This window comes from Erinaceus europaeus, chromosome X (genome assembly GCF_950295315.1).
Source record: "Erinaceus europaeus chromosome X, mEriEur2.1, whole genome shotgun sequence".
NCBI lineage: Eukaryota > Metazoa > Chordata > Mammalia > Eulipotyphla > Erinaceidae > Erinaceus > Erinaceus europaeus.
In genome coordinates, this window is record NC_080185.1 from 3,593,686 (window position 1) to 3,613,659 (window position 19,974).

The following is a 19,974-nucleotide window of genomic DNA, read 5'->3' on the forward strand; positions in this document are numbered from 1 at the left end:
GTGACGAAGGTGGTGATAGGGAAAGAGACAGACAGACACCTGCAGCATTGCTTCAACACTCATGAAGGCTGTCCTCCTGCAGGTGGGGACTGGGGGCTTGAACCCAGGTCCTTGAATATTGTAACATGTACACTCAACCAGTTGGGCCACCACCAGGCCCTCCTTGATTATGATTTTTACATCAAGTTTCATTAGGGATATAGTTTTATAGTTTTCTTTTTTCATAGCCTTTTCTTGCTTTAGAGATTAGTGTAATATTAGTCTCCTAGAATGTGTGATTCATCTTCTATGGAAGAGTTTGAGGCGAATTAGTGTTAGTTCTAGGAAAATCTATAGAATTCAGGCGCTAGTTGATGGTGTGCTTGGTTTAGTGCACATGCTACAATGTGCAAGGATCCAGGTTCAAGTTTTGGGTCCCCAGCTGCTGGGCTAGCTTCACGGGCAGGAGACAGAGACGACCAGGGACTCATGGCTGAGCTGGGAAGCAGTATGTCTTTATTCATGTGGTACGCAGCACAATCTAAGCTAAGCTATCTCTAATCACAATCCTGCCCTTATATATATACTTTCCAAGTAGGGTGGAAACAGGATGTGACGTACAGAGGGTGGAGCGAAAAAAGATTGGTGGAAATCGGGGTGTGACAAGGAGAGGGGGCGGAACAAAAAGAGAGTATGAACCAGCGGGATTAAACCAATGCCCTGCAGGCAGGGTGGTGCTGTGGTTAGTTAACTGTGGTTATGTAAATAGAGTATAGTGTTAAGCAGGGGGATTAAACCAATGAAAAAGAAGGGGTTTTAGAAGCAGAATTAGAAGCATACCAACACCCAGCTACAGGAACAAATCCTCATGAGTGATGAAGCAGGTCTGCAGGTGCCTCTTTTAGTGTCTATATTTCTATTTTCCCCTCCCCTCTCAGTTTCTCTATTTACCCAATAAATAGTATGGAAGTTTTTTTCTTATTTTCATTTCTTTATTGGGGGATTAATGTTTTACAGCTGGAAATTTGAAAAAAGGAAGTCTTTAGAATTCATTTATAAAATCATCTTGACCTCAACTTTTATACTTGGGGAGATTTTTTTTTATTACTGATTTGATTTCTATTTTAGTGATTGGCCTGTTTAAGCTATTGGCTTACTCTTGGAGTAAGCTTGGCAGATGGGATGATTTTAGGAATTCTTCCATTTCATCTAGGTTTTCTAGTTCATTTGATAGAAATGTTCATAATATCTTTGTATGATTCTTTGTGTCTCCCCATCTTCAGTTATTAATCTACCTTTCTCACTCCTGATTGCTATTATCCAAGTTAATGTTCTTTCTTTTTCTCTCTCTCATCATTTGGTAAGTCTTATTTTAGTAGTTTATCTATATTTTATCCTTTCAAAGAAGCAGCTCTTGCTTTCATTAATATATTGAGTCATCTTTCTGGTTTCCAATTTATTATTTTTTCTATGGTTTTGACTATTTTTCTCCTTCTCCTGTTGGCTTCTGGGTCTCTTAGTTGCTCCTTTTCTAGTTGTGGTGTTAGTTAACTTGAAATCTTTGCTGTTTTTGTTTTTCTAATATTGTCTTATAAAATTATTAGTTATTTAATAATGATTAACAAGATTGTAAGATAACTGGGGTACAATTTCATACAGTTCTCACCACCAGAGTTCCATGTTTCATCCCCTTCATTGGAAACTTTCTTATTCTTTATCCCTCAGGGAGTATGAACCATAGGTGTTTATGGGGTGCAGAAGGTGGAAGTACTGGCATCAGTAATTGCTTCTTCACTGGACTTGGACATTGTCACGTGGATCCATACCTCCAGACTGTTTCTGTCTTTCTCTAGTGTAGCAAGGCTCTAGAGAGGTGAGGTTCCGGGACAAATACGGTGAGGTTATCTGCTCAGGGAAGTCAAAATGGAGTCACGGTAGCACCTGCAACTTGGTCGCTAAAAAGTGTTAAGATATAAAGCAGGACAAATTGTTTAATAAACATTAACCCAACAGTAGGAATAGAGCAGATGAAATTAGGGGCCTTTGTGTAGGAATAAGCTAGAAAGTCTATTTTAGATGTGTTGCAAGGGGCCCATGACTTTAGTAATTTTTGCCTGAACCTGATAGCTAACATGCAGGTAGACTAAATATATTGTCTGGGAAAATGGTTTCAGAGTTTAGAATTAGGGCAGAGAGTAGCTCCGAAACATGAGGAAAGTATATAAATACCATTAACTATGTACCTCATCAATCTGTCCTAGGGCCCATGTCTATTCATATTTACAACAGGAGCCTTTATAACCTCTGCATCCTTGTCAGTCTGAGCTCACAGCCCATGGTCACAGCCAGAAACATTCTAGGCTGCACTCATTTCATGACCAATCTTCCCTGAGTGGCTGAATATTCTGACCCAACGTCCCTTCAGGGAGTGGGGTAGTCCCTACGATTGCTGCTCTACAGTAAGGGAAAGTTCCTCAAGAGGTCCACAAGAGGGCTTACGATGAGGTTCTCGATGGAAGTGACCAGTGATGGTGGAGAGAGGGATTTCTTAGAGGTCTAGACCTGTCATATCTATGGAGGAATCCAAGGATTCCCTGACTATAGCTCTTGATGATGGGGTAGCCTGGTAGTGACCAAAAAGGCCATCATTAAAGCATTTTGGTCTCTTGCCCTTATCCAGCTTTTGTAGTCCTTTATCTGATGTTATCTGATGAGGTTAGACTTTCTCCCAGTAGTTGAAGAATTGAGTGTCATTTGTTGTATCCAAATAGGTATTGGGTTCATGAGATATGGCCTCAAGTTAGGGAGGGGATAGACCCAAGGTTTACGTGGGATCTAAGTTAACCTTTGATTTTACTTGTTTGATGATGAAAATAGAGGTTGTCATAGGTGGCAATAATTGTCCTTTAGTTTATATATTGCTATTACATCTTTTGGCTACTCTATATAGTAATTCTTTCAAAGATTTATCAGGTGGGTGACATTAATTATGTTGCTGTCAGGGGAGATTAGGGTATATTTCTTACTTTCTTTTTGTAGCTAATTGAGTAGATTTGAGTATATAAAAGTGATTGAGGGAAGTGAAGTAGGGGGTAGGAGAGTAAGGTGTCTAGGCCTAACTTGTAAATATTTGATTAGATTATTTATGGTGCCTTCTTTAGATATTTCTACTGGGAGATGGCTCAGTTAATCGAGGATGTGCCTTATGGTGCCTGCAGCTCTTCATATGGCACCATATGGAGGGGTCATGGGCAACCCCAAGGAAATTCCATGAATGGTGGAACACTGCTGTGGTGTTTCACTGCTGCGGCCTCCTCCTCCTCTCTCTTCCCCTCCTCCTCCTCTTCCTCTTCCTATTCCTCCTCCTCCTCTTCCTCCTCCTCTTCCTTCTTCTCCTCTTCCTCCTCTTCCTCTTCCTCTTCCTTCTCCTCCTCTTCCTTCTCCTCTTCATTCTCCTCTTCCTCCTCCTTCTCCTCCTCCTCCTCCTCCTCCTCCTCCTCCTCCTCCTCCTCCTCCTCCTCCTCCTCCTCTTCTTCTTCTTCTTCTTCTTCTTCTTCTTCTTCTTCTTCTCTCTCTCTCTCTCTCTCTCTCTCTCTCTCTCTCTCTCTCCCCATTTGGGTTATATATATGATCATGGAGGCTACTCATCAAGAATAAAAATGTGTAAGGTCTGTACAAAAAGGGGGGAGTGGCGCACCAAATTGAGTGCACATATTACCATGCAGAAGCACCTGGGTTCAAGCTCCTGTCCCCAGGCAGGGGTGAAGCTTCACAGTGAATCAGGGCTATACCTCTTGGTCTCTCCCTCTCCCTTCTCAGTTTCTGTCAACGAAACAAAGGGGGGGGAAGGTTGTTGCAAGTGGTGGATTCATTGTGCAGGTACCAGGCCCCAGTGATAATTCTAGTAATGAAATAAATATCAATATGTAAATATTTCAAAACAAGGGCTGGCAAGATAACTCACTTGGCTAATGTACCTGTTTGTCATGCACAGGACTCAAATTCAAGCCCAGCCCTTACCACACTGGAGGAAACTTCACCTCTGTGTTATCTTTTCCCCTCTCCCTCTGTGTCTCTCTCTGTATTATTATTATTACCATTATAATCTGAAAATGTTGGCTTGGAGGACCAAAGCATTAATGATGACAGACAAAATTCTCAAAAGAAGATAAATTCTGTATTAAGTCCACTCTTGGTGTTCTTCTTAACACTGGGCAAGTCACAAGAGCTGTCCCATGCATGCAGGGACTAAACCACAGACCATGTGCACTGATTGAGCTGGTCCCGCAAACATGCACTCTGTGTGAGCTTGTGTGTTAATATGCCCACTGTCATAACTATTACCCTAAAGTGCCAGTGGAGTCAGCGCCGTACTCCTCGATGGCTGAGCTGAGGCAGACACCCCTTCCCTCATGTCTGCTCAGGGAACGGAATCGTGTCAGGCTCAGCACTAAGGCCAAGCTAAACAGCACCAGCCCCTACTGACCATGCAGGTCTGGACCTGAGAGCTGTGGCACTGTGGGACTCTATAAAATTGAATCCCTCGCATGGGGCTCCTTCCATGTGTGAGGCCACACAGTGTAACAGCGTCCAACTTGCAGCTGAAAATTAAAGAAACTCTACACTCATTTCTCTGTGTTGCATCATCAATAAGGCTGTCTTTTGCACCAATTATGAGAGGCTTGCGGTTCTATTCGGACCTCTCTGTGCTGCCTTCGCTGATGGGGTCAGCTTGGCTTCTGTTCGAACCATTTCCCAGAGTCTGATGAACTGGAAGACACATCATGGGCCTGAATCAGGCATCCCCCCTCCCCAGGAATCATCAGCACAGCCTTTCTCTCGCTATTTTAGATGCAAATGGCTTATACTGGAGTGCTCATTATAGAGCCTGTGAAATAGCCAGGACGTGCAAGGCATCGAGGCCAAGTTGTTAGTTGCAGGAGACTGAATGTGATCAAATCGACGAGCAGTGATAGCTTTGTAGCACACCGTTCTTTCTGGTAATGGTTTCTGCTCTGGGGTTTTCCACCTGCAGCTCCGTGTTCATTAAACCCGCCAGTGACTCACAGAACCACACTTGGGGAGCCTTTCTCTAATGAATGGAAGGAGGGAGCAGGGAAGAAATCGAGTGGCTCATCTTTACTTGAGAAAACACACAGAGAGGTGAGAAGCCAGCAGTAGAACCGTCCTCTGTCAATTCTAAGTGATGTCGGGCACAGTGTGTGGTGTCACACACCTGCCTTACAGAGCTGCCGTCCTAGCAGGAGAGAGACCACAGCCTCAGAAACTAATGGAAGAGACCATAGTCACAGCCACAGAAACTAATAGAAGTTTCATAGGGAGCCACTAGTCAAATGCTGTGAGCTGGAAATAACAGGCTTCATGAGGACTTATAGGCCTAGACCCAGAATGGGGGTGGGGGTAGCACATGGTGAAACTGGAATTTGAGAAGGAATAAGACAGACCCCCAGAGGGCTCCTGACACTAGTTTCGATTTTTTTTTTCGCTGCTGCAAGAGGAAATCAGAGGTCTTGAAATAAAACCCCTTTGACTTACAAAGACAAGGAGCTGGATTCCAGGAAGACTGAATCTGTGAAAAGACTCACTGTAACATGGGGGAGGGTCTTGGGGTTTTCCAGAAGGGTCCTTCTGGACTTAAGGAACCTAGCTACTTTAGAAGCTTCCCAAGACAGAGTCAGGAGTAAAATGAACTATAGACTTGGCCTTGGGATGTGTTCCTGAGTGAGGCCCTGAGTTCTGAAATGTATCCATGTATGAAGCACTGATCCTCTCTCCCTCAGTTTCTGTTTCTGGGAAAGGGGGCTAAAACATCTGTTTTGCCTATCTGGTAGAACTGTTTAATAAGAAGACTCCCTCTTAATGGTGGATAGAGAGAGACCCTTCTCTCCAACTGCTTCCAGTCCTGTGCAGAAAGCCGATGCATAACAGATACTGCTGGTCTGTCTGAAAATGACATCACGTAGGCCAAGAGATAGCTCAGCTGGTTAGAGCATTCTTCGCCATGCTCAAAGACCCAGGCTGTATGCCCTGGCACCACATAGAAACATCCTGTTAGGAAATGAGAATCAGGCTTTCTATGTCAGAGGTGATTGCTGAGAGTTAAAAAATATATATGCTCTCCCCAGGAGCTAAATGCAGCCCCAAGTAGGGGCCCCAATTAAGCCGCCTGCAGTTCCTGGGCTGACGCGCCTGGCCATGGCAGGGGCTCTAATGGGAAATGAGCAGACTTCTGGGAGTCCTGTGACAAATGTGCTACTTGGGTCGCTTGTGTGGTGCTGCTATATTTCACATGACTCATTCCACTGATAATGGCTATTAACGATTTACTATCTGTGCTTTCTCATCATAAATCCCTGCTCCTGCCCTTTTCCCCGTGATTAAAGATACCGCCGTCTGCTAGCACCTCCCCCACATTGATTGTTCCGATAGGAACAGGCTGCGGTGGGCACGCTTTCTTTGCCTTGCTCTTAGGCAGTGGAGAATGAGATTGCACATGCGGGGTCGACTTGATTTTCATGGAAATTTTATGTCTGGTTGTTTAAAAAATTGCCAAACTGTTCTCCAACACTGCACCAGAATATCTTTTGGTGAAATAGACATTTTCTCCTCATTTTCTTTTCTTTCTTTTTCATCTTTCTCTCTTTTTTAAATTTTATTAGTGATTGAATAGTGATTTACAAAATTGCATGTCAACAGAGGTATAAATTCACTCCATTCCCACCAGCAGGGTTCTGACTTCAGTCCCCCCACTCACTACAAGCCGCCACGTGGGCCAGACATCACCTCTACAACTGTCTGTCCACATTTATACACAATGGCCCCCTTTTTCTTCCTGACCCAATCCTCTCTTCCCCTCCAAGCCACTCATGACAAGTTACTACCTCCATATGACTCTCTCCTTTTCCTCCTGTCTCTTGGGGTGCTGATGAAGCTGGAGTTCAAAGCCCTCTCATCTTCTTCCTCCTATCACTTCTCCCCCGTGGGAGTATGTATCAAGGTTATTTTTGGGATGCAGAAGGTATGAGTTCTGGCTTCTGTAATTGCTTCTCATTGTACCCATTGTAGGCAGAGAGTGAATCAAGAGTGGGAGTTCAAGGCCACGCAGGTGTTACTGGCCACTAGCAGTATGACTTGAACCTGCCAGTGTGATGCGAACCTTGGATGCCAGATATGATTTAACTATTATTTCTACATCTCTCTCTCTCTCTTTCTCTCTGTGTGTGTGTGTGTGTGTGTGTGTGTGTGTACTCATTTATCCCCCACTGGGAGTCTGGACCAAAATTAATTTTGGGGTGCAGAAGGTGGGAATTCTGGCTTCTGTAATTGCTTCTCTGATGAGCATGGGAATTGGCAGGTAGATCCTTACCTCCAGTCTGTTTCTATCTTTCCTTAGTGGAAAGAGCTCTGGAGAAGTGAGGTTCCAGGACACATTGATGAGGTTGTCTGCCCAGGGATGTCAGGATGGAATCATGGTAGCATTTGCAACTTGGTGGCTGAAAGGCAGCAAGATATAAAGCAGGACAAATCGATTAATGAAGAGGAACGAAAAAGTAGGAACTGAGCAAGTGAGAATAGAGATCTTAGGGTATAAAGAAGCTAGAAAGTGCATTTTAGGCATGCTCCTAAGGGCCCACTACTATAGTAGTTTTTCGCTTGAGTTTGATAGGTAACATGGAGTTGGGATTAAAATATTGTTTGATAAGATGGTGTCCGAGTAGAGAAAAGTTCTACAAAGTTGGCTAAGGGCCTAGAGTAGCTTCCATTCTTGAAAAAATAAATCTATGAATTAAATTAACTATTTATCCCACCCATCTGATGCAGGGCCCATACATATATTTATATTTAGCACAAGAACCTGTGTAACTTCAGAGTCCCTTTTGGTCTGAGTTTGCCATTCATGATCACAACTGGGAACACTGTAGGGTGCACTCATTTCAGGATCAGTCTTCACTGAGTGGCAGGGCAGGATACCCCAGCCTCCCTTTGGAGAGTGGGGCAGTCCCTATCATTTCTGTTCCACATTGAGGGCAAGGTCCTGGGAAGGCCCTCAAGAGGGTTATGATGTCCTTCCTGATAGAAATAGATAGTGATGGTAGAGAAAGGGATTTATTAGAGGTCTTCACCCATCATATTTATGTGGGACTTCAAGGATTCCCTGACTAGGGCCCCAGATGGTGAGGTGGTATGATTGACTAAAAAGACCATTATTGGGAGTCGGGTGGTAGCACAGCGGGTTAAGTGCAAAGCGCAAGGACAGGCATAAGGATCCCGGTTCGAGCCCCTGGTTCCCCACCTACAGGGGAGTTGCTTTACAGGCAGTGAAGCAAGTCTGCAGGTGTCTCTCTTTCTCTCCCCCTCTGTCTTCCCCTCCCCTCTCCATTTTCCTCCGTCCTGTCAAACGATGATGACATCAGTAACAACAACAGTAATAACTACAGAAATAAAACAACAAGGGCAACAAAAGGGAATAAATAAATATAAAAAAGGCCATTATTAATTGAGCCAATCTCTTACCCTTATCCAATTTTGTAGGCCTCTCTTTATCTGATGACTTTACACTTTCTCCCAGTTGTTAAAATGTTGAGTGTTTTTTATTGAACCCAACCAGAATTAGGTTCTTGGGATCTGTTTTCTTTGGGCCTTTCTGCTAGATTGCCAAGCTAATTTGGTCTGATTTGTTGAGAATTTATGGTGCCTTCTTTAGGCACTTTTACTAGGATTCCGGGTTTATTAGGTATAAGTCTAATCACAGAGGACTGTTAAACACTTCTACTTTGATTTGGTTTCTCTCATATGTGGAATCTAGAAAACTGAACAAATGAACCTGAAACGAACAAACAAAAAGTCAACCCATAGTCACACTGTGGAAAACTATAGTGGTTATGGGGGGGGGGGCACAGGTCTTCAATGGTGGGAAAGGTGGGTTGGTTTCTTTTTTTTTTCACTTTGAAGTATGTCCTTGGGATTTTCCTCCCTTCAGGGTTATCTCTGGGGCATAGTGCTGGCCCTACAAACTCACCATCCCCAAAGATGTTTTTCTTTTTTCTCTTTTTTTTCCTTTTCTATTATTTCCTTCCTTCCTTCCTTCCTTCCTTCCTTCCTTCCTTCATTCTTTCTTTCTCTCTTTTTCTTTATTTTTTTCTTATTTGAAAAGACAGAAATTTGAAATAGAAAGTTAGAGAAAAAGGTAGAGACCTGCTTCCCTACTCGTGATGCATCCCAACTGTAGCTAGAAAGCAGGGCTTGAACCCAGGTTCTTGTGCATAGTATTATGTGTGCTTAATCAGGTGCACCACCAACTGGCCCCCTATCATTGGAATTTTAATAGGGAGTGTATGGAATCTATAAATTGCATTTGTCATGATTGCCATTTTAATTATATTTATTCTTTCAATCCATGAATGGGATGTTCTTTCATTTCTTTGTGTCATTCTTTATTTCTTTTAACGTCTTAACAGTTTTTATTGAAAAAGTCCTTCACCTCCTTTGTTAGATTTATTCCTGGGTATTTTATCTTTTTAAGTTTGATTCTTTCAGTCCGCTTTCCTCTGGCTCATCTTTGGTATATGAAATGCCTGCGATTTATGTGTATTGATTTTGTAACCTGCTATTTTACTGTATTTACTGATGATTGCCGGTAGTTTTTTGGGTAGAGTTTTGGGAGGCCTCTAGGTATAACAAAATATCATCTGCAAATAATAATAATAATAATAATATAACTTCTTCCTTTATAATTTGGATTCCTTTGATAGCTCTTTCTGGGAATCAGGTTCTTCAGATTGTGCCAGGTCACATCATGGGTTTCGGGGAGCACTGTAGTCCTGCCATCTTGTGGGCAATGTGAGAGGGCAGGGGTCCAGATGGTTTCGGGGATTTTGTATAAGCAGTTGGTTCTTCATGTGAAAGCTTGACAGAGCTGTAATCATTTACTTGTGAAGAAAAAACTTGTAGCAAGTTAGTTTACTATAATTGATAATTGGATGACTAGAATTGGTTTAAATATCTTTATAATTTTGGAAGGCCTTTTTAGTATGATGTAAGGCTGTTTAAACAATTTAAGGGCAATAAAATGTGGAAAGGTAAAGAGAAAAAACAGAGTTAGAAGCCTCAGGCATGAGAATCATTAGCATAACCATTGTGTGATCTATCATTCACCAGGCTGGTTCTATCTCTTTAATTGAGAAGGTATTTGAGAGCTTTACATATCAATAATGTCTTTTCTACCTTTTGTCACACCCAGTTAAGATGGAGACACACCCTGGGTGTGTGATACCTATTTTGAAAGACTCTGAATTAAAAAAAAAATTAAAGGTTAACCTATTTAGCCTCATGTAGCAGTCTCTGTACTGCAGGATCTTCAGACCAAATTTAGTTTAAATATATTGATTTTTAACTAATTTTTACCTTAGACTTTAAACAAACTCAGGTTACTTAGAGAGTTAACACACATTAGTGACAATGTTTCTTAGAACATTTACAGTGCCAGACAGATGCCAGATTTGTTGTGCATTAATTTCCAAACGATCAGTCCACAGGGAATTTGGGGGGGCCCTCCAAAAATGTCCTGTATAGAGAATTTGTATTTTAATTTTGGAGATGATCACTTGTCACATTAAATATTTAGACTTTTACCTTAAATACTCAGTCATCTTAGCAAATTAATTTATTCTTATTTTTATTTTTATTTATTTTTTATTCCCTTTTGTTGCCCTTGTTGTTTTATTGTTGTAGTTATTATCGATGTCATTGTTGTTGGATAGGACAGAGAGAAATGGAGAGAGGAGGGGAAGACAGAGAGGGGGAGAGAAAGATAGACACCTGCAAACCTGCTTCACCTCCTGTGAAGCGACTCCCCTGCAGGTGGGGAGCCAGGGGCTCGAACCCGGATCCTTATGTCGGTCCTTGCGCTTGGCGCCACCTGCGCTCAACCCGCTGCGCTACTGCCCGACTCCCAGCAAATTAATTTTAACTTTATAAGAATGGTGTTGAAAACTCCTTCATTTAACTTTGCCTGGTAAGAATGTAGCTTCAAAGTTATACTTTTAACCTTAAAGTTAATATTTACCAAACTTCAGACACATACATAAACATGTAGTCTATAACACACAAGAAGAGAAAAGCCTTTGTTACGAAGACATATCATGTCAAACACAAATTTAGATCTGTACTGTCTTTGAACCGTTTTTACTCACACAGTTTTTGAGACCAAGTGTTTCGCATTTATACTATGAATTTTAAAAAAATCAAAAGAGGAAAAAACAGATTTTTAGGACTGTTTCCGGACGTCTCCAGAAACCTCTGCCACATCAGGCATGTCCATATAAGGTCAATTAAGTTTCAGAGTACTCTGAGCAAAACGGGTCATATGTAAGATTTTCAGTCATTCATAACAATCACTTACAATAACACAACTGGCCAATCATAGCATGGAGCATGGGTTTACAGCTGTAGAATTTTTACTGGAATATTGACAGCAGACTGTTTGCCTAACCTGATGCTTTCAAAGGGTGACACGTGAAGCAGAGGGGGCAGACAGCAAGCTTAAGATATTCAGAGAGAACGAGGGGGGAGAGAGAAGCAGTAGGGAGGTTTTGTTTTTGGGCTCTGTGAACTAGTTTTTTCAGGTCCTGCCATGTCACATTATGGGTCCTGGAGGGTGTCCTGCACCTAATCCTCTTGACAAAGCTGGCAAAGGTATTCTGTGTCCAATAGCAGCGGGGGAGGAGCCGTGGCAGGAGGAGCCAGAAAAGCAGCAGGGGCAGCCAGAGATGTGTCTGCCGAAAAGGGAGCAGTTGGGTGAAGTGCAGAGGGCTTAGACTGAGTCAGGATTGGGGCAGGTGGGGAGACAGGCTCGGGAGGTTTTGCTTTCTCTAGAAGGCATGTATGGTGCTGGGCAAGCAGAATGACCTTCTCCTTTAACTCTTGAATCTCAGCCTCAAGGTCCCTTAGACTGGGGCTGTTTTCCAAGTTAGAGTTGCCACTCTCCATGGGAGACAAGGGAGGGGGAGCCAGGGGAGTCTTAGTGGGAACTTCCCTGGTCTTTTGGGGAGGGGGCCCTGCATATCTCCTGAAAGCTGCGATCATGGTCAAGAGGAACCAAGGTGTGGCCGAGAGCAAAATGTCCCAGAGACAGAAACTGTCTAGCGGAAAAGGAGTAGAGGATTTGGGGATCCTCTTGATAAGGAGGAAGGTTGCCCATGTCAGAGGGGTCTCAGGAAAATAAGAAGAGGGAGAAAAAGAACCTCAGTGCCTTCATAAACACGAAGTTGCAGAGAGCCAAGCGGCTGTGTACTTACCTACGTCTGCAGCTTGTGTGTGAAGCTGAGTTGGGGGTTGCCCCACGTTCGAGTGCCACATGTCGGGCTAGCATCGTGCACGAGAGATGACCCAGGGACTAAGCTCGTAACGGCAAAGCAATACAAATCTTTACTCATTCAAACGCCCCAGAGTCGGGCGGTAGCACACCTGGTTAAGCCATGTGGCGCCAACCGCAGTGGCTGGCATCAGCCTCTCGGTCTACATGCTCGCCCTCCTCCGGGTCGGGACATGGAAGAGACAAGACAGAAGGGAAGTGGCTTGACAGTACCATACATGGTTAGGAAAGGGGCAGAGAAAAATGGAAGGGGCTGGAAAGGTAGGAACTTCCTTAGCAACTGTTGGGAGGATTTTAACTGGTAGGATAATACCCTGGAGGCAGGGAGGGCCTTGAGGGTAGAAAGAAGATAGATCAAAGGAATGGAATGGGTGGGGATCTTTCAAGAAAAACGATGATTATGTAGATAGGCCATAGTATCAGGAATGCAAGGTGCTTAATGAGCCCTGCCAAACTCAACCACATCCACACAGTTTCCCAACACCAGCCTTTTTCTATCTTTCCCTAGTAGGGCAGGGGTCTGGAGAGAGGAGATTCCAGGACACATTGGTGAGGTTGGTGTCATGATAGCATGTGCAACTTGGTGGCTGAAAAACATTAAGATATAAAGCAGAATGAATTGTTTAATAATCAGGAACCTAAAGGTAAGAATAGAGCAGATGAGATTAAGAGTCTCTGTTTTGGAAAAAGCTAGGAAATCTATTTTAGGTATATTCCAAGGGTCCCATAACTTCACTAATTTTTGCCTCAGCTCAACAGCTAACACACAGGTAGGCTAAGAGCACATATATACATAAGTTAGGGGAAATATATATCTCAAAGTAGAAGTGCACAATAGTTTTCACTGATTCAGTAAGTGCAGCAAGCAAGTAGAAAGACCTAAAAAAGACACCATAAAATACTTAATCAAATAGTTTCTACTTAGACCTAGATACCCTCCTCACCTACTTCCTATTTCACTTCCCTCATTCACTCTAAGGCTAAACTTGTCAGACAAAGTAAGGACTACAAAAGCTGAATAAGGGCAAGAGACCAGCAAATTTTAACGATGGTTCTTTTGGTCATTGCCATGCCACCCCATCATCCAGAGCCCCAGTCAGGGAATTCTGGGATTCCCACATAGACATGATGGGCCTAGATCTCTAGCAGACCCCCCTCTCCACCATCACCGGTCATCTCCATCAGGAACAACATCATGAACCCTCTTGTGGGCCTCTACAGGACCTTGCCCTCAATTTGGAACAACAATAGTAGGGACTGCTTTACTCTCTAAAGAGAGGCTGGGTCAACATATGCTCTTCCACTTGAGGAGAACTGGTCCTGAATTGGGTGCAGCCTAGAATGTTCCTAGCTGTAACCACAGAATGTGAGCTTAGACCTACAGGGCTCCAGAGGTTACACAGGCTCCTTTGCTGAATATGGGGCCCAGATCAGATTGATGGGGTTTACAGTTAAGAATATCTTTAGGGTTTAATTGTAAATAAGATTGCTTCTTCATTTCCATTTCCTCTGACTCATCATTTATGTATAAAAATGCCTCGGAAATAATGTATTTTGCTTTTGTGTCCTAATATCTTACTGAATTCTTTATATTTTCCAGTAGGTTTTTGGTGGAATCTTTGGAGTTCTCTATGGATGTTATGTGCCTTCTACAAATAGCAGTAGTGTCACTTTTTTTCTTTTCCAGTCAGGATTCCTTTACTATCTGTTTCTTGTCTCTTGCCATAAATAAAGCACCTATTATTTGGTTGCTAGTGGAGCTGAGCTCAGTTAGTACTTGTTTTTCATTTTTGGGTGGGTTCCTATATGGTACGTATATATTAATGATAGGCATGTCATCATTATAGAGTCTTCATCTGTATTCCTTATTATCTTTGTGATTGCAAGTACTTCTCTGTCCTTTCCTCTATGTTGTCGGCTTCGATCCCCTTGCTCCAGTGTTTTGCTCTGTGTTTGTGCTCGTCATGTGCACTGGTGTGATTAGTCCAGATAGTTCTCCCCTTCCTCTCCTCACGATGCCCTTTGTTTCCTCTACCATGTGTGTGCGCAGCACTTAATACTTGACCTGAGGTAGCCTTAGTGAGACCAGCGGGTCACGGCCACAGGTCTTTGGTAAAGGCTGCAGCACTGAGGCTGCATGAGCCCACACAGTGGCCAGATCTGTATGGAGTGCTTGCCCAGCTCAACTTGTGTTGAGTTCAAGCCAACAAGAACAAGTCTAGGTGTCGGCAGCTATATGTGCCCGCAGCATCTGTGAACCGAGGTCACATGGGCCTAGATGGAACCTGGGGTTTCATTCTGAGTCTTTCTTTACTCGTGTGAGTGTAGCTCTGACTTCTCTCCTCCTGTAGGCTCTCTCTTGTACCTTGCTGTAGCAACTCTGTTCTCACAGCTTCCGAAAATGTTTTGTGTGGATGGTTCTCTCACTAGAGTCTCTGTTGTGATTGCTGGAGGAAGGAAACAGAGAGCCTCTTGTTTGGGCCATTTTGACACACACACACCCACCCACACTCTCTTCACTGTTGTTGTTGCACAGAGAATAACAACTTTCCAGGTCAAAGCAATCAAGGAAAAAGAACTATGGCTTTTATGGCAGAGATTGGGATGGTACGAGTCCTCCTCTCTGCAAAGGCAGGGTGCTTTCTGCAGCAGAACAAGCTTTCAAGTATTTGTTAAAGTTCTAATAAGGTGGAAGGCCAGGCATGAAGACCCGACAGTATGACACAGAAGCTCAGAGAGCATGTGGAGGGGGTTGAGAACAGATAAAAGCAGCAGGGTGTGATTTTGCCTTGTGAACCCCACAAACACCTGCTTGCTCTGTCTGCTCTCTGCTGAGGCAGGATGGGCAAGAAGTGCTTGGAGGGGAAGGTAGCAAAGTTATTATGAATCTGCTTGGCTCCTAATCAGAAATCAGTACCTTTTGCATCTTGCTTTGATAATCTACGTTCATAGGCTTAGATGGATGCCTGCCTCTGGGACTGTCAGGGAGACATAATTTCCCTTTGGCATTACTCATAAAAGGCAGATCTTGGAAATACTAATATGTGTGTAGGGAAGGAACACAATTTTCTTTATTAAAGCCTCCAGGAATCTTTTAAGTATCCAACAGCGGAAGCGTGTTTCTCAGTGAGATATACATTTCTCTTGTGACAGTTTCTTTGCATCACAAACCCACCTTTGATGTCTTGCTAGTAAAGGATTGATGGGTAGGGTACTGCAGGCTGACTTGAGAATTGAACTTGGCCCAAGACCATGAGAAATTCTGTAAATAGCTCAGGGATTTATTAGAGCTGCAGGAACACTTGGCATGAAGTCCAAGTGCTTGCTGTCAAGCAAGGGAAACTGGAAATGATCTGGGGATGTAGGGGTTGGGAAGGGCATGGACTCGGCCTCTGCCGTCCAGCCTGGAGTGCTTGCTAACACCACTACGGCATGATTGCTTTACTAAGTCTGCTTCAAGCTGTATCTGTCATTGCTGCTCTGATCGTTGACAAAGTGTCACATAGTCATCATGTTTAACAGTCAGCCAAGACTAGAGATACGGACCCCTTGGTCACAGAGGGCTCTTCAGAGGCTGGTGCGTATTGGCTTTAATCAAATAGGTGCTGCATAGGCCTTCTGCAAATGGAGCATCACACAGGACTTTAGATTTCTACTGGACAGATCTTAGTTCTACATAGGAAGCTATGTTCGAGGCTAAGGAAACTTGACACTAAAAAATTTGAAGGAAAGGCAGGGGTAGATAGTATAATGGTTATGCAGAGACTTATGCCTGAGGCTCCAAAGCCCCACACCACCCTAAGCCAGAGATGAACAGTGGTCTGGTCAATATAAATAAATACATAAATACATAAATAAAATAAAAATCACAAAGAAATTGTTGGGGAGGGTGCTGACAAAATAGCTCACTTGGCTAATGTATCTACTTTGCCGTGCACATGACCCTATTTTTTTAAATATATACTGAGTGTTTTTGTAAGTATTTTCAATAACATATAAATCAACATTTAAAATGTAAAGAGATCAGAAGAGAAAATAGTTCACAAAATGCAAACGCATTTGAACGCATTTATCTCATCACGAAAATAATTCAGTTTAATTAAGTGGCAAGAACACTGAGATGAAAATCAGAGGACTACTGTTGTGTTTATTGGAAATAAATTGAAAGAGAGGGGGTGGTGGTAGAGAGGAAGAGAGACACCTGCAGCTCTGCTTCACCACTTGTAAAGCTTTCCCCTACAGGTGGGGACCAGGGGCTCGAACCTGGGTCCTGTGCGTTGTAACATGTGTGCCACCACCTGGCCCCTTAAAAATATTTTAAGAACTATAGGGGAAGTACTGGGATAGGTAATTTAGCGGGGTGATGGGGGGTACATGGACTTGCCCAAGCCTAGCTATCTGGACTAGCTCTGAGAACTCCACACCCATCTCCCCCACATACAGCCCTTAGGAACACATATGAGTTCCACTATCTCGACCTCTGAGATCTTTTGGTCACCATGACTGCTGTATGTGTGTCGGGCAGTTGCTGTGTGCGCAGGGCGGGTACTTGCATACATGCAAGTATGTTCTAGAGCCTCCTCCTCTAGCTGAGCTCCCCAGTTGCCGGGAGCTATCAGCTATGCCTGTTCATTAGCAGGCAAAGATCTTCTCCACAGCTCTTCTCTCTGGTGCTATCTTTAAATTGGTTAGCCTGGCACTCGCCTGCTGTGGAGAAGTAGTTCAGAAATAATTAAACTGCTACCAGGAATGAATGCGTCATGGCCTGGTGTTGCCAGGCTGCTTGGGCAGGAACATGGGGGTGGTTCACTAAGGGAGCCCAGCCAGGATAAAAAGTCATATTTTGTTTTCTAAAGGTGGAATTCAGATCCAGTAAATCTGAATACTGAATACTGCTTTGCATCATAGCATCCCATCTGTCAGAGAGGCTGGGTCAACAACTTCCCCTGATTTTTGGAGCACCTCACTGCTGGTGAATGAGAAGGCAGTGCCATGTGTAATGTCATTCACTTGAGCTGAGTTTCATGTCCTTCCTTCCCTTCCTAGGCTGACGATCCACGCCGAATGCCCCATGCACTTGGAGGACTTCCCCATGGACGTGCACGCCTGCCCACTGAAGTTCGGAAGCTGTACGTACTTTCTCCTTTTTCTGTTTGCCTCATTTTTTGCCCAAAAGGAAGCTGAGTGCTTTCTCGATGGTCTCCTGGGCTGGAGTAGCCCTCACACCTGAGCAGGAGACTTAGCTGGTAGCAGAGTTAGCTTTCTAGGTGGCAGACCTTATCTGACCATCTCAGACATCTGTGCTTTAGACCACCCAGAAGACACAACAAGGAAAAACCAACAGAGAATACAGCAGCAGCTTCCTAAGGCAAGAGGACTCAAGCAGAGTACGGATGTTTGATATGCCCAGCCCACCTGCACCACTATGTACTTCTTCCAGCTTCACAGCAATGGCCAAGAATGGCAGATTCAAAGAATTTCTCATTTTTAGAGAATATTACTTTTTCTGGTAGCTGTAAATCTGACAGAGAATAAGCAGATACATAGCCCATATTCAAATGGATTAGAAAAATCCAAATTGAATAGAATTGGAGTGAGTCTCAATTCAAAGAATTTCTGAGTAAGTTTCATATAGGGAGTCATCAGAGCAATACATCAGGCCTGTGTAGCTCGTGTCTCAATTAGATTTAGCTCTGTATTTGAAAGTAGAAAGTGCATTTGAAGAAAAAACAACAAATAATTACGCCTGACATCTTTTTTCAATCATTGTCAAATATTTATAGATTGGCTCCTGTGTGTCAGCTCCCTTCTAGAGGCTTGGAATGCATCCATGAATAAAACAAAGACCTGCCTTTGTGCTGTTTATATTATAGAGCAAGATTGTGAAAGAGTCCTAAACAATGGGGATAAAATCAAGTATAATGTGTATGTTGTAAAGCAAGAAGCACCATAGGAAGACATAAGGGCTATGAACCACATCTTGGTATGGGCATTGGTGTCCCCGTTATATTTTTAAACCAGGGTCATCAGCGTCTTTGAAAAAAGTGGTTGGGAAAGATGGCTTAAGGAGGTTAAGAGTTTAAAAGATAGAAGAAGTAGGAATAAGACCCTATGGGTAGAAAAGTGTCTGGATTTTTTTTTTCTTTTTTCTTTTTCTTTTTTTTTTTTCCTTTTCCTTTCTTTTCGTGTATCTGGCTTTTTCAGTAGCACATGTGATTGGCTAGATTGAATGAGCAAGCCTGGGAGAGGGTGAAACCAGAGAGGGGGCTAGGTCACTGAGAGTCTTAGAAAATATTAAAGGACTTTGATTTTTATTCTGCGACAAAATGGGAAGTGATTGGAGTATTCTGAACATAACAATTGCATTATCTGACTTGTGTTTTCAAAGAATCACTAAAGACATTCTTCTGAGAGTAGGAGCATGGGAGGAACAGAAGCAAGGAGCTCAGTTGTGAGGTCATTAGAGTCTTCAGATGAGAGATGGCAGTGGCTCAGAGCAGAGTACCACAGTCGCAGTGCTGAGAAGTGACTTGCTTATGGATATGTTGTGAAGGATACCCCCAGGGCAGCCACTGGCAAATTAGATGTGAGCTGTTAGAAAAGAGAGACCTCAAGGGAGGGAGACTTTGGATGTTTGTCCTTGTGTGCTTTCTGCTCTGGTCAGTCAGACTATTTATGGGTAAACATTTTCCCCCTTACAAGCAGTGAGGGAACTAAGAGTTACAGAAGTCACAAAGACTGAAGAGATGAAGATTCTAGAGAAAGGGTAGTACTTGTCATAGGCGCACTGGTGTCTTGACTCTGTTGATGTGTGCCGGTGCGGAGTTCCGGTTTGTCCCCAGACAAAACGCTGCTGCTCAATGATAGGGGAGCTACCCAGCAATGGTTTCGATGTTCACACAGAACCAAAGTCAGAAGAAGTAGGGATCTAGAACATTTCAACATCTTGCCTAACACCCTTTCACCATTACAACTACTGAATGGTGAATTTACACAGATCAGGAAGCTGAAAAGGAAGATGAAAACCTTTGAATTACAGATCTGGCTTCCCACTGTCTCACAGTGCTGTGCAAAAGAAGACACACCAGGCTATCAATTAGAAACCCCAGAGAAGTCGTGTCCTAGTTACAAGGGAACAGCAGAGACAAGACAGGTTTAACCCAAACCCGAGCCCTGCACAGCCCCTTATAGGAAAAAGATGATCATTCTGCCTACCCTCTCTCGCAAAGCAGCCTCCCTGACAGAGGCCAACATCGTCTGGAAACTCTGCATTTTTATTACATGGTGTTTGGAATTCAATAAAAAAAGCAATAGGCATGGCAACAGGCAGGAGCCCATGACCTCAAGCCAAGATTAAAAACAAACAGAACATAGAATTTGGACACTGATGCTCAGGGGATCCAGATATCACAGTTAGTAGATATAAACTGTAAAAATAAGAAAAAAAAATTAAATGGAGCAAGAGGTAGAGATCCTGGGCCAAGCACTGCTCAGTCACTGTGTGCGCTCCAAATACTTTTAAAAATCGTAGTGACTGTTTTCAAGCAAACATTGGAAGGGATGAATACAATAGATCAAATCTAAAGAGTTTGAACAGATAA

The 19,974-nt window shown here is 43.2% G+C and overlaps 1 protein-coding gene across 6 annotated transcripts in view; it reads left to right on the forward strand.

Moving 5' to 3' along the window:
• Nucleotides 1-19,974, forward strand: part of GABRA3 (gamma-aminobutyric acid type A receptor subunit alpha3) — a 521,426-nt gene that overhangs the window by 457,038 nt on the left and 44,414 nt on the right. For all 6 annotated transcript variants that reach the window (XM_060183138.1, XM_007530458.3, XM_016191453.2 and 3 more), the window contains one exon: nucleotides 17,420-17,502. In XM_060183138.1, the coding sequence (XP_060039121.1) occupies nucleotides 17,420-17,502 (83 nt within the window). The remainder of the gene's footprint in view (nucleotides 1-17,419; nucleotides 17,503-19,974) is intronic.